The sequence below is a fragment of the Hylobates moloch genome, unplaced genomic scaffold, assembly GCF_009828535.3.
Source record: "Hylobates moloch isolate HMO894 unplaced genomic scaffold, HMol_V3 SCAFFOLD_9, whole genome shotgun sequence".
In the NCBI taxonomy this organism is placed as follows: domain Eukaryota; kingdom Metazoa; phylum Chordata; class Mammalia; order Primates; family Hylobatidae; genus Hylobates; species Hylobates moloch.
Window position 1 is genome coordinate 78731400 of NW_026652284.1, and position 15410 is coordinate 78746809.

General features: G+C 45.1%; 1 protein-coding gene across 6 annotated transcripts in view; it reads right to left on the reverse strand.

Moving 5' to 3' along the window:
* The window catches only part of STK3 (serine/threonine kinase 3), a 427140-nt gene that overhangs the window by 42815 nt on the left and 368915 nt on the right, over positions 1 to 15410 (reverse strand). For 5 of the 6 annotated variants that reach the window (XR_009214836.1, XR_009214835.1, XM_058443993.1 and 2 more), the window contains exon 11: positions 6018 to 6160. Coding sequence is in view for 4 of the 6 variants with exons in the window: in XM_058443993.1 (XP_058299976.1) it covers positions 6023 to 6160 (138 nt within the window). In the remaining 2 variants the exon portion in view is untranslated. Of the gene's footprint in view, positions 1 to 4523; positions 6161 to 15410 lie in introns of those variants that run through there. The other variant, XM_058443991.1, reaches the window with a different exon arrangement.

Below are 15410 nucleotides of genomic sequence, written 5' to 3' on the forward strand. Positions count from 1 at the left end.
CATCTTTGAAAAGGCAATAGAACCCAGGGGTCTGAGCATGGAGCTATCCAGGCTTTTCATCCAAAGGTTGGGCCTCTTCTTAAGAGGTCCTTTTGTGTTTCAGTTGATTGAAGATGATACTTACCTCATGGAGGTGTGGCAAGGATCTTATCAGAAGGCTTTGTGTTCTTGTAGATGTCATGGCTACTACAATGTGGGTGATTTATTGAATGAATTCACTAGCCACTTGTGTCTTGGAGGCCCCAGTTCAAATCTTTCCATTGGACTGGAGGCTCGTGGGAGGCTGGGAGGTGGCTGCCTCCTAGTGTCTACATCCATGTCTCTGAAGCATCAGGAAAAGTGAGATGACTTAGAGACAACCAGGCACTGAATCAGAGGAGCAGGATTATTTTTCAGAATTTGCACATGGAACACTTAGATTTGGCTGGTGCTTCCAGCCCTGGAAGGCATAACGTTTACAGAATCATCCCCAGCTGCACTGAAGGCAGGTAGTGGTACAGACTTATGAGGACCGATCAGTTTGCCAAGGCTGATGGTATTGGGTCACTGAGCCTGGTATCCATGGCCGCTGACCAGGAAGCTTATGCAAAGTGGAAGCAAGGAAGGAGGCAGAATAACTTAGTCACTCTCATGAAGATTTTTCTAAACAAGAAGGCTTACCACCAAAAAAAGAGGTACCCTTGTGGTTACCCTTTGCAGATGTGAAAGCTGGAAAACTTGACTTTTCTTTTTGGTAATGACTTGCATTTATCTGGTGCCTTTCATTGGAGGAATCCCAACGTGCTTTAGAGACTATCTTTTTAACATCTCTTGTACATACATATATACTTATATAAAATATTATCTTGCCCAACTGGACCTTTGGTCACTTCTGAGCATGAGAATATCCCAATAACATTGAGTTTTTCCAGTGGTGGTTTCAGATAAGTGGGAGAGAGAACAACCCGGCTAGCTTGAACCTGGAGCTAATTCCCACAAGGGATATAGACTGAATGGTGACCCAGGGAGAAATAATCTTCCTCTCCCCTAAAGTCTCACTAAGGTGTGAAGTTTACAGGTGCTCTCCATTGGGTCTTTGATTGACCTTGCTAGATAACATCTAAGTAGCAGTTTCTTTTAGTCCCTGAAGCTAACCAGGGAGGGTCAGGTTAATTTTCTGTAAAAATATGAGGTGACATCTTTGGCAACCAGGCTGTCAGACTGACCTGTAAACCTCCTTTAGGGGGACAGAGTAGAAACTGGAGATGACTTGTTTCCAGCTGTGAGCTTGAGAGAAGTATCACTCCCAGCATTTGAAGGTTATTGCTTTCTATGCCATTGGGACAAATATATGTGCCAGGCTTTGATATCTGTGATGCGCATTTTGGAAGTGCTGGGTTGGGAAGTGACACGTCTGTTGCACAAATGCATATTGGTTATAGGTTTGTGTTTTCTGCCAAACCCCCATATTTCTTGGGTTTGTGAGGAAGGGCATGTTGTAATGCCGAGCTGATTTGTAGCTTGTAAGGTAGTAATTGGTATTTAACATTTGGATTTGTTATTTCTACTTATCTTAGCACTCAAATAATTGAACTACCTGCTAATTCTTGCCTCATTTCAAAGAAAATAAGTTGTTATGCACTTTGGGATAGGGGTGATCTGTACAGGCTGTGTGTTAGCTACTTGAAGGCTTAACTGGTATTTCTTGTGTGTTTTAACAGCATGACTTCTTACAGAGTTGTAATTTTTAAAATTGAGGACGCCGTATTTGAGATGTCAGTTTTAACACTTATTAACACACTACTGTGCAAGCATTGACGCAGGCTGCACTGAACCATTATGTCTGATTGCTGCACTTTCATCTCTGTGCCTCGATTCGGGAATGGGCAGTAATACTGACACACTCAGGACTCCAGCCTCAAAAAGTGTCTAGATTAAATAGACAAAAATTATTTGCATCTCTTGGAGGCACTTCAATTACATATGCAGTAGCAAACAAGGAGGGCATTCAAAGTTGGGGACTGGATTTCCTGAGAAAGCCTGGGTGTGGTTTTTTTTTTTTTTTTTTTTTGCAATTTGGGGGAAGGAGAAGCTGTTATTTATTCTTTGTAAAGGCGGAGTCCTGGTTTTCTAGGATCTCGAACCACTAGCCTCCTTTGTAGAAGGAATGGTCCTGTATTCGTATAACTCTTGTGAAACAGACACCCCTGCAGGATTTTCCTCCTGACACTTTCCTACTCAGCACCTCTGTCAGCCTGCCCTGCCAGCCCCACCCTGTCCCAAAGTGCCACTCTCCCTGCTGCTGAAGTAGCTCCCTAATAGTAAATTAGGGAACCCTGAGTGTCCTGGCTGGTTGGGCATGAATACTGCTGGGGGATACATAGAGACACTTCTTGGCACTACTTAAAATAGACTTGAGTATGAGCCGTTCCAAAGGCCATGGTGAATCAGTAGGAAGGCCACTGGGCTGACTTGGTTCTGCTGGGTTTTGCCTTCAGCTCTGTGATTGTAGGCACATCGTGTGGCCTCTCCAAGCCTCACCTTCCACTGCTGCAAAATGGGAAGGTTGGATTAGATAATCCTTAAAGCCCTACCCACTTCTTCACCTCAATATAAAAACAGAATTTCTGCATGTCTCTCTATGTCCTCATTCTAGCCATGAGCCAATCCCGATATCCCTAATTTATTTTTAAGAAGAGCAGAGAGATTGCTTACAAACAACCTTCTATTTGGTTTCATTTCCTCTTCAGCAGTCAGCCACAATAGACGACAGTTGCAGGGACAATGCAATCAGGAAAATGCTTGAGCTAGGTTCTGATCCAAGTGAATCAAGTTTTAAAATCATCAGCTTGTGTCTCCTTTGGGATTTCCACTCTTTCCACCTATGTACACTGAATCCAGATTCCTGCTATTAACAATCATTAGGCAGAGGAAAATCACCAAGATCCCATTCGACTTCAGGGCTAACTCTGCTCATTTTGGTTTGTTGCCTTTGTGAAGGATAGGAGATCCCCTACCTGTTCCCATGAGGTTATTGGGTCCCAGAAGGGGCCCTGAGGTGTATGGAGCAGATGGCTCTCCCATCCAACACTCAACTCACACTGAGCAATGGTGGCATCTGCAGGTGGCCTTGTCTGTGTATGCAGCAAAATGGTGTAGAAATCTGTTAACCTTGCCCTGCACTGGTTAAGGCTGAGGAAGGACGCACAGCACTGCTCTCCAACCTCACTACAGTCTTTGCGTTCCATCAAGTGGGGTGTAGCTCAGCTCCTCCCCTTTAGCCACCATCCCTGCAGCAAGGGTATAAATGGATGTTCAGGGGGTATTTTAGGGCTAGGATGCCTTACATCTTAAAAGGAAAAACAAACACCTCCCCTTGAGGGAACAACGTAAATGTTGCATGCACACGGTTATTATCTCCTATTTTTAGGAGAATTTTTAACTAGCATTTCCACCCAAGGATCTTACATGGGTGTTACAACCGGTCAATGCTGCAGGTCTGAAACTCTGCAGTATTTTCCTCCTTCTGGGACCTCACTTGTCAATAGCACCATCCTCCTGGGTAAATTCTCCCAAGCAAACGACTGCCATCTGCAGCTGGCAGCTGATGCATTCAGAACAGAGATGCAAACAAGGACTCAGAGACCCGTGGAGGGGAAAGAGAGGGAGGGGAAAGAGATACAAGAGAGGGGGAGAAGAAGGCTGGCAATGCCTTGGAATTGTGTAAGGCCCTACAGAAGGAACAGGGGATAGGAAGAAACCAGAAATCGGAGGGAAAGAGAGAAAAAAAGAGAGAACAGGAGAGAGTGAATAAAGGAAAAGGCAGAGAAGAAAGAAGGAAAAAGAGCATAGAGCAAAAAGAGAGGCAATGTCTAGTGACATTGTTCTAGGCCTTCCATTGAGTCTATTTTATTTCCAGTTAACCTAGCGTGCTCCTAGCCCAGCAAGGCCTCCTGGGGGCAACAATCGCTGGGGCTGCTCCCACTGCTGTCCACCTGGACTGGCCCCCATCCCTGCTTGCCAGAGGGCTCCACAATCTGGTAGAATAGAGAGCACAGGAGCCCACTGGAAGCATTTTTGGATGAAGGGGGCAATGAGGACACAAGGAAAGAGGAATAACTGTTTCCTTTGTGAAGACAGGACTTCTGGGCTATAAACAGAAGGAGGACTCCAGGAGCCAGCCAACAGGGTATGGTGCTGGGAGTCAGGGCTGGGCAGGTGGAGGGAAGGGAAAAGGAAAAAACCTTTTCCTCCAGTAACAGGGACCTGCATAGGCAGAGAGAAGGAGGCAGAAGCACCAGCATGTGTGCAGAACGTCGAAGTCAGTAAGTCTAGAGAGAAGCAAGGTGCAGATGGGGGGCAGAACTAAGCCATCTGAAGAGCCTGAGCTTCATTCTTTTGTCACCGGGGTAGAGATATCCTGACCAGATGAATGTTGTCAGAATGTGACTCTAGCATTAGCTTGGAAGTGTGAGAGGGGACAGGTGGCTGATTTGAGGTCACGGTCACAGTATAGATCAGATACAAAGGGAGTGGGGTGGGGAGGAGGGGCAGTGCAGGTGGGCGGGGAGGCGGCTCTACAGGACTCCATCAGTGACTGGATGTGGAATGAAGGAGAGGGAGGGGAGGATGGTTTCTGGGTTTCTGGCTGGGTTGGTGGCTGGGTGGATGGTGGTGTCACCTGGAGAGACAGGGAATACTCAGAGCCATGTTGCCCGAGTGCCTGGGATACACAGAGGGGGTGTGCAGTGGGCAGAGGGAGGCCTGGAGGCCAGGCAGTACCCTGAGGGAGCCTGGCATGGGAAGGGGCCCTTGGGGATGAGTGAGGCCATAGCCTTGCTTTTCTCAGCTGACTCCTTATCTGCCAACCTATTTCTCTCCTTTCCCCTGAGAAATCCTAGGGGGGTGATCTCTACTGGCGACCTGGGCTTTCCTCTCCTGCCACTTCCTTGTGTTTTCTCTGTGACTGGCCTCTGTTCCCACCACCCTTTTGGAACTGCTGTCCTGATGGTCACCAGTGCTTTCCTAATAGCCAAATTCAGTGGCCTGTCCTCAAGCTCCCCCGAATTCTTTGGCCACACAGATCAACCTCTAAGTCCCGGGAACTCCCTCCTTTGTGATTTTGGGGCACTGTGTGCCGCGGGCTCTGCTTTTCCCTCCCATCACCCCATGGTTCTTCCTTCTCCTCTGACCCCTCCCTCTTCCATTTCCCCCGCAGTTCTGTCCACAGCAACACTGTCCATAGGAGCCTGCCACACCCTTTATCCAACTGCAGCCTCAACCCACCTGCAAAGGACCCCTGTGTCTCCTACCTGACGCCCTCACTCCGAGCCCTACACACACGTCACCCATGTGCATTGGCATTCACCCTCTCTAAAATGGAATTTCCCACCTTCACTCCAAACTTGCTCTTCCTCCTGACTTCCTTCTCATTTTTATCAATGGAACCACAGTGTTCTTGGCCCTTCCGGTTAAAATTTCAGTCATCTTTGAATCCTCCCAATGTATGTATTACTTTACTCACAATATTGATTATTTACTGGCAGCTGAGTAATTGCCAAGTACCATGTTAGATGCGAGGGAAATAAATCCAAAGGGCATTTCGCACAGTCATAAGCAGTGTAGACTTGAGAGACACTTTACTGTGCAGCAGAATCCTCTGGGGAGCTCTTCACAATGTAGATTTCTGGGCATCACCCATCTACAAATTCAGACTCTTGAGGTGAAACCAGGAATCTGCAGTTAAAGGCTCCCAGGTGACTTGGGTTCAGGTGGCTTTCAGACCACTCATGGGGAAACACTACTTCAGGGGTGCCCCTTGCAGTAGTGCCTCCGTCTCCTCTCCTGCACCCACCGGACCAGGTGTCACCCATACTTTCCTCGGTATCTTGCACATAGGTCCCCTTGTATCCATTCTAAGGCTCTCACCCCGCTTCTGTCCATGTTAACTCATGTTCATTCCCAACAGACTCATCTCCAGGCTCTCCCCCAACAACCCATCCTTTTCTGCAACCCCTCCACTCCCCTCACACACATACCAGGCTCATCTTTCTCTTTCCAGTGTCTTAGACCTACTAGTGACTTCTTGGCCACCGTTGGTGCTCCCGTTGAATATAACCGCAGATGCCAAGGGCCACAGCCGAGGAAGTGGAAAATCTGCATGGTCCCAGTAAGGCTCTATCTAAAAGACAGAAAAGGGCCCATTTAGGAAGGAGTTGCCTTTCAACGGGCAACCAGGCACAGGCAGAAGAGACATTAGAGCTTTGTAACAAGGGATACACAGAGTTGGCAGCACAAAGGGCCTGGGCCTCTGAAGGTTGGATGACCAGGCTCATCATCCATCCAGGGACGACCGGGCCTGGGCCCTAGACTATCGGCCTCCCACAGCAGCCAGTCCATCTGCCCAGCAGTCCCTGGGCACCCAGGAATGCAGCCTACACGGCATGAGTGGGCGGGCTGGGGTATGTGTGGCAGGAACAGAATTGGGGTTCTTGGGGAGGTTTTTTTCCACTTAAAACTCTTTTTGTCGCCTACGTCTCCAGACATTTAAAGACTTCTGAGCTATTTTCAGACCTACTATGAAAAGAACTGAGGTGCTAGCAGTCAGACACCCATCGAACTGTTTCCTAAGAGGAGAACTGGCATGACTCACTTTTGATCTGTCAGCTTTGTATTGATTTTTCTGGCAAACTTTGTAGGTCTGCCCAGGGTTGACTCCACCAGGAGCAGCTACATTGTAACCCACTGCACCCAGAGTCGGTCATTACAAAGGCCACCATCACAGGATTGGATTCTGCATTTCTTTTTGTGGGAATGTGGGAGGAGAGGAGGGAAACCACAATCCACAAAACCAAGGGTGTCCCTCGGCTTCCCCACCGCCTGCTGAAGGAAAGCTGGGCAGCTCTCTTCATGCCTCTCCTGGGCTGGGGACTGAGGGCTGCTTTTGGAAAGAGGGGCTGGTGGGAGCTGACAGAGGCCCAGAGGCAAACCAATTCCACCCTGGCCTTTCCTCTACACTGGGAACCGGGGAGCCAGTGATTGGAGGCACAGAAGGAGGATGGTGAGGTTTTATGCACAGTTTAAATATATTGCTATGTAATTTTCCAATTTTAAAACATGAGATCACTGATTATTCAGTAGCTTCCCCATTTTTTTTTACAAAGCCCTCCGGTGTGTATGTTTGTGTGTGCATGTGTGTGTTTAAAGCCTTTTCAGTCAGACTGAGATATCCTACCGACCTTCCCATTGTTCCTGAGCCCCCATGAGAATGTGTAGATGTGTGTCAGAGCTTTAGAGCCTGCAAGGAGCTCCCGAGTCTGAGGACTCACTCGTGCTGATATTTCAGGGAAGAGCTTGATGCCTAGAAACTGGAATGTGCAGATGTTACATATTCAGAGACTGGAGTGCTGGCCTCAGCAAACAATGCCAGGAGAAGAACCAAGAAGTGGAACCGCGTCAACCAGGAGCCATTGTTTCGCTGAGGGCAAAGCCATTTGCCAGGCCTTGTGCTGGCTGCCCTAGCCCTCAGTGCCTCCCCTCAACTTTCCTGTGGGTGCCCTCAGGTGAAATGGCCCCTCAGACAGCCCCTCAGGAGCAGGTTTGACATGTCACTGAGAGATGCATATGTGTGTGTGTGCTTGTGTGCATGTGTGTATCTATGTGTGTGTATGTGGGTCTCTGTGTCTGTGAGTCTGTGTGTGTGTCCATTATGTCCGTGTGCCTGGATGTCTGTCTGTGTGTTTCTGTGTGGCCATATGGATGTCTGTGAGTCTTGTGTGTATCTGTGTGTGCCTGTGTGTATGTGTCTGTGTGTGAATCTCTGTGTCCATGTGTCTGAGTGTATGCACGTGGGTGTGTCTGTGCCTCTGTGTGTGTCTGTCAACATGGGGGTGGAATGGAAGGGGACAGCTCCACCCGTGGGGAGAAGGGGATGGAAACAGCTGCTCTCCAGGGCTCCGGCAGACATTACTTCCACAGACAGGCTTTCTCTGCACTCCTTCCAATTTAAATTCTGCTTTCTGCCAGCCAATGTCTCTCCCTCGTGTTGTCTCACTGCATCCAATGCTTTTCCTTCTTAGCTGTTATTGTAATTTGTCATTTTTATTTATTTGGTGATGTCTGTCACCCCCGCTAGTCTGGAAGCTCCATGGATACAGGGATATTTTATCTCCAGTGCCCAACACAATGCCTGGCACAGAATAAATGCTGACAAATAATAAATGAAACAAGGTCAGAAGAGCCTTATCATTGCCGTTCTGGATAAATTGCGGGTTCCTGCAGAGTAGATTTGACCCGGTACATAGCTGCATCAAGAGTCAGGAGTTTCAGGGCACCGACATCCTTAGCAAAGCCTCCCAGGCTGGAGACCTGTGACATGCTAGCCAGGCAATGCCACCAACAATGAGATTGGAAGGGACAGCTTCCCTGAGAGGCACATTTCTGAATGACATCCAGAACTGAGGAAAACTTGCCAGATATTCCCCTCGGGTAAAGACTAATGCATGAACCAGTTCCCAGGTGAATAATGTCAAAAGGAATTACTATATAGGCCCCCAACCCCTCTGAGCCAGGGTTCAGTGGAAAGCATAGACACTATTAGGCATCAGAGCAGTGGTCACTACATGCGCACACAGTTGGGTCGGCAGGTATTACTTTATACTAGTTAGAGGGATAGGCTTAACATTAATTAATGTCTCATTGCTGATCCTCTAGCAAAACCTAAACCCCAAACCCAAACCTGAGCCCTTCATTTAAATGTATCCTCTGTGGCCAGCTCAGCACAATGAAGTCTGCATACCGATTCAGCCCTGCGGGTTCACTGGCTGGATCTCAAATGAAGCTGGCAGTGCATGTGCTGGTGTGGGAAGAAGAGCTTGCAGTGTGCATTTGTCATCTGCCATGCACTAGCAGTGAGATACTGGGCACAACACGGCACCTCTCTAGCCTTCAGGGAAGAGGTGACACCTGAGCTAAGACTTGGAGGGAGAGGAGGGATATCAGAGGGAGGATGTGCGTCCTGATTCCTGGGGGCAGGACCAGGGATAGCTGCTGCCAGCATCAAACCTGCTCCAGGGGGCCAGTCTAGCCCCAAAGGGATAACAGAGTTGAGGGTAGGCTGCTCCTGGGGCCCTCCTGAGAGGCACAGATGGACAAAAGGTTGGGGACTGGGAGATGGCAGGAATCCAGACCGAGAGTGTGGCCAGAGGCCATGAGAGCCCCGGACATAGGCAGGGCCTTTCAGCTCCAGCTCCAGCTCCTAGGCTAGCAGTCTTAAGGCAAATAATTTCTCCCATTTCCATTTTTTTTTAAATTTACTTTTCTAAATTTTAATTGTGATAAAATAGCAGAAAATTTACTATTTTAAGTGTCTAGTTTGTTGGCATTAAGTACATTTGCATTATTGTGCAACCATCACCACCATCCAATTCCAGAACCCTTTTCATCTTGCAAAACAAAAACTCTGTGCCCATTAAACAATAGTTCCTCATTCTCCAATCCCCTGTCCCTGGTTCAGTTTTCTATTCAATTTTATTACATAAGCATGTGTGTGTGTGTGTGTGTGTGTGTGTGTGTGTACCATTACCCGGTGGTACAGTGCAAAAAACTTACATAAATCTTCATTAAAATTCTAGGTCAGACATTTACTACTGTGAGAATTCGGTTAAGTAACATCATCTTTCTGAACATTTGTCTTCTCAGCTAAAATCTAAGGAGGAGGATGATGACATTAATAGCTAACATTCACTAAGCACATGTCCATGCATTTCCCTTTCTCAAAAACCCTACAAAATAGGTTCTAGTATAATTTTCATTGGTAGATGAGGAATCGGACGCACAGAGATGTATCCCAAGGCCACGTTTAACATCTACCTTAGAGAGAAGGTCACTGTGAAGAAAGTGCCAGGCACAGAGCCCATGCTCAAAAATGAGGGTTCCCATTGCCTTTTTCAGGAGTCCTTACCAGGTACGTTTTATATAGTCTATGTACGGAGCATCCTTTGTGCAGCAATGAGTCTAGAGTCATTGCATTTTAGTCTTTACCACAACACTAGAAGGTAGATATTTTAAATGCAGTTTCAAAGTGTGTTAATTTGTAATTCCACAATAGTTGAAATCAAAGAAATCAAACCTTACAGGGAGAACTCAAAACTCACATGACCACTGCCCTCTAAACTCAGTCCCTGCTCCAGAGTAACTACTCTTATTGCATTGGTGTACCGTATGTCTTCCCAGACCTTTCTATGAATTAATAGACACATCTTTATACCCGGAGAATTGAAAAATGCTTTTGCAGCTTGCTCTGTTCTGGAAACTTCTCAATATCACTCAGAGATATTTTTCCATATCCGTTCATAAAAATCAACCTCATTCTTTTTAACTGCACAGTGTGGTTGTATCAAAGTTTATTTAGCCACCTCCTTCTGATGATCAGTTACTGAGGTGGGCAATATCTTCATTTGGGCCTGGGTGCCTTGTCCAAGGCCATCTGACTGGCAAGTGGCAGAGCTGGGTTCTAGCCCACTCATTTCTGGCTCCAAAGCCAACAGCCATCACCGTTGTAGTATAAATTAGCACAAACAAAGTCTGTTTTCAAGTCAGATGGAAACTCAGTAGTTACTGACTACATTTATTTGTTCAATGCTCACTTATTTATTGAGCATCTACTATGTACTATAACCAGTGGTGGAGAATCTCCACCTTGAAGTGTCTCCCCTCTTGGCTTCCAACTCCATCTCATGCCTCCTGGCTTGTTGCCAAATTTGCTGGCCATCCCTCTTGCTCCACTGCCCCCTAAAATTTTATCTTTGTTCCCTTTTTGTGTCCTCACTTGGCACAGCTCCTGTGGGCCTTTCTATCCATGCCTCTGATTACTAAGTCTTCATTTCCAGGTCTTCCTCTCTCATCCAGCTCCAGACTCATGTTTCCAGCTGCCCCTAGGATACCTGCTCCTGCATATCCCATAGCCATCTAAAATTCAACACGTCCAGTTCTGGACTCATTCTCGCATCCCTGAAACCCACTCCTATTCCAATAAACTGCATCGCTGCTTTGGGGTGGCCCAAGTTGAGTCTGCAGGGCTAACTTCGTCTTCTCACTCTTCTTTGTCCCACAAATTCATTTAGTGAACCAGCTCCATTGGCTCAATTTCCTAAATAGTTCTGGGATCTGCCCTCTCTTCTGTAACACCACTGCCCTATCATAATTCAAGCCCCCAGCCCCTCTCCCTGAACTGAAACAAAAGCCTTCCCCTCTCCAATTCTCCAAGCTCCCAAAGCACCTCATCCATTCCTGTTATCCCTCATCTCAGCACTCGGAACTTACAGGTCTATGTCTGGTCGAGGCATGGGCCATATTCCAATCATCTTAATATCTCTGGTACGTAAGTGTTTAGACACAGTTTCCCTGAATGTTTGCTGAAGAAATGTTAGCACCAATGGCACTTCCAGAAACGCTAGATAAAACCACCAAGGTGTGTTACTTCAGGCCCTCACCTTTTACATTATGGTTTTAGGGAAAGTGTAGGAATAAGGATAGAGCAGAATGTCTGTTCCTACATCTGCATGTGTGCTGAAGCAGACTGAGCACTTCTTACTGTTAAACTCATTCCTCAGTGTTGCGGCTTAGCAGCATTACAAATAATATCATTTCCACTATCTCTGTGTGGTAGCTGTTGGTCTGTCATTCATCCTTGATTTTTGCATAGTAATTGCACATATAACAAATGTATAAAATAAAGAACTAGAACTGGTAGCAAAAAGATATATTATTGCATTAACTGTGCTGCTTGCAAGTATGTTTTTATCTTCTCAACACCTCAACTGAGGATTGTATGTATTTTATAAAGCACTTTTTAGTACTGTGGTTGGGTCCTCACAGTGCAGGAAGCCCTGAGACTATTAAGATATCCCTCAGTATTCACACAGATTTCTGTACCAACGACCACAGAATTATAGGAATAAAAATTAAACTGGCTCTTAGCTAAAGCAAAAAAACAAAACAAAACAAAACAAAAAACAAAAAAAAACCCAGACTCTGTTTTTCTCATTTTTGTAAAGCAGATGTGATGCATCTGTCTGTTTTGTGTGAATTAAATGGTCTAGACATGCTTTCTAAAGAACTCCAGAGATGTGACTATTTTCATTCCATAAGACAATAAAGAAACTCATGTCTCTCCCTTTAGAAACTGGGGTATATTCTTTCAGGCCTGACAATATAGTTGGATTCAGGAAATGCAGCAGTATTTGTCACCTAAATTTTCACTTTCAATTGGATAATTATTTGTTCAAGGCCAAAATAAATGCTTCCCAAGCTTTCAGGGTATTGGCTATTGAGTAATCTAACTCAGGTTTGGGAGATAACAGGTATGATTTTGTGAATGGCAGTTTGTTTCCAATGCATTTCTCTGCCTGTATCTATGTTCATAAGGTTGCTTGTCTTCCCAACCACCCTTCCAGCAAACACTGAATGACAGTGGCAACATAGTGATGAGCAAAATAGACACAATCTGTGTCCTCATGGAGGCAAGCAAAGGCATTTAGCAGTTAAAAATTGGGTTTCTAAGCCTTCTTAACCATAGGCTGGGCACGGTGGCTCACGCCTGTATTCCCAGCACTTTGGGAGGCCGAGATGGGCGGATCAGTTGCGGTCAGGAGTTTGAGACCAGCCTAGGCAACATGGGGAAACACTGTCTCTACTAAAAATGCAAAAATTAGCCGGGCATGGTGGCGGGTGCCTGTAATCCCAGCTACTCAGGTGGCTGAGGCAGGAAAATCGCTTGAACCTGGGAGGCGGAGATTGCAGTGAGCCGAGATCACACCACTGCATATTTTAAATGTAGTTTTAAAGTGTGTTAATTTGTAATTCCACGACAGTTGAAGACATGCATCATAAGAAATCAAACCAGGGTGACAGAGCAAGACTATGTCTCTAAATAAATAAATAAGTAAATAAATAAATAAGATTTCTTAACCATTTGCTTAGATCCAAAATTTAAATCACGTTTATTTTACCTATGGTTCCTCCATCCATCATTTGACAAACGTTTATTCAGCATTACTTTGTCAGGGCCTGTGCTGGTGCTAGAGATGAGGAAAACGTGGGCACAGTCCTGGCCCTCAGGCAGCGTACAGTCAGCAGAGAAGACAGAAGAGTAAGTAGATACCATAATGCAATACGGAAAGTGCAGTGACAGTGATCTATATCTGGGTATACAGAGGAGGTGTCCCTGAGCTAAGCTGAAAGGATGAGTAAGACGTGGTTGCCTCAATTTCAGGAGGGTGGGCAGGAGCTAGGCAGATGTAGGTCACTTAAAGGAATGTCAAGAGATGAGGAGAGGGAGGTGAGGCCCTGGTCAGAGAGGCTTTAATGACACTTATCCTGCATGTGATGGAAATTCATTGCATCCTGGATTCACGTGCTGGCAGATGGAGCAGGGTGAGATCGACTGAGGAGGAACAAGCCTGGCACAGAGCCCAGTTAAGGGGCTGCTGCGATATTCCGGCAGGAGACAATGAGGCCTGAAGGATAGTGGAGGGAGAATAGAGGACACAGATTTGGGAACATCTTGGAAGACTGAACTGGCAGAGGTAGAATGGCATGGGGTGAAAGACAATGAAGATTCAAGGGGGACTCCCGGGTTTCTAGCATTAGTGATTGGATGGAAGATGGTGGCACCAACTGGACAGAAAATACAAGGGGAATGGCGTTTGGTCATGTTGAACTTGAGGTACGTGTGGGCTATTAAAAATGCAGATGTGAAGTTTTAAGAAGTTTGGGTCAAAGGCAATAATTTGGGAACCATTTGCACATGAGTTACTAAACTGAGTTTGAGCCACCAGTAAATATTAAAAACATCACAAAAGACAGGCCTGCAGGAGTTACCCCTGTGTTTACTCTGAGAATAGTGATAATTGAATATTGCTGTTGAATTCAATTTTGATGGCATGCTTCCCTATGGGTGCCATTAGAGAGACACTTCTTATCTTGGTACTAAGAATAGTTGGCTTTCTTCTGAGCAACAGAGTATACTTTATCTTTTGTTTTCTGAAGTTCAAAAACTTTTACTTTTATGGTTATAATATAGCTTAATATAATGTATTCATTTTTTAAAGCATATAGTTCCACGGTTTTTAATATATTCAGAGTTCTGCAACCATCACATAATCAATTTTAGAACAATTTTATCACCTCCCCCAAAAATCCTGTCCCCATTATTTTATTTCTTTTTATTGCTAAATCATATTCCCCAGAATGGATATACATTTCATTTATCCATTCATCAGCTGATGGATGCGTTTAGCTAATAGACTGTCACTGTCAAATAGAAATGTCACGCAAACTACAAATGTGAGCTACATATATAATTTTATATTTTCTAGTAGCCATATTTTTTAAAAGTAAAAGAAAAACAGATGAAATTAATTTTAATAATATATTTCCACCAAACATATCCAAAATATTACTATTTCAATGCATAATAAATATAAAAGATTATTGAGATATTTTACTTTTTGGGGGCTAAGTCTGTGAAATACAATGTATACTTTATACCACAGCACATCTCAGTTTGGACTAGCCACATTCCAAGGGTTTAGTGGCTACCGTACTGGACAGCATAGCCAGACAGTGTAAACAGTTCCTGGTTTCCATCTTCACTTTGGCTTCTAGTAAGCTGCACACAAAATTCACAGTCAGCAGTTTTTTGTAAATATGATTCATGGCTCCAGATTGCTTCTCTACTTTTGTTTTCTCATTGTCATATCTTTTCTCATTTGTTCTTAATTTAGGCTATTTTATTATGTTTTATGCATCCTTCTTTGTAAATTGCCTTAATTAAAAATGGAAAATGCTGATGGCCTCAAGAAGAAAACTGCTGACAAAAAGAAGATAAGCTTTTCACTCAGAGCATGCAGCTAGTGAACTGATTTGAGGAACTGAATGTAAACCTTTCTCCTCAGAAGCTGTTGCCAACTCTCTACCTACCTCTCTCTGCCCGTTTTCCCCCAACACCTAACCTCAGCAAGCCTCTGCAGACATCACTATTTCTTTTTTTTTTTCGTGTAAGAGAAAATGAATTCATATTATTTTATTTTATTTTAGTTTTCTTTTTATTATACTTTAGGTTTTAGGGTACATGTGCACAATGTGCAGGTTTGTTACATATGTATCCATGTGCCATGTTGATTTCCTGCACCCATTAACTCGTCATTTAACATTAGGTATATCTCCTAATGCTGTCCCTCCCCCCTCCCCCAACCCCACAACAGTCCCCGGAGTGTGATGTTCCCCTTCCTGTGTCCATGAGTTCTCATTGTTCAGTTCCCACCTATGAGTGAGAACATGCAGTGTTTGGTTTTTTGTCCTTGCGATAGTTTACTGAGAATGATGTTTTCCAGTTTCATCCATGTCCCTACAAAGGACATGAACTCATC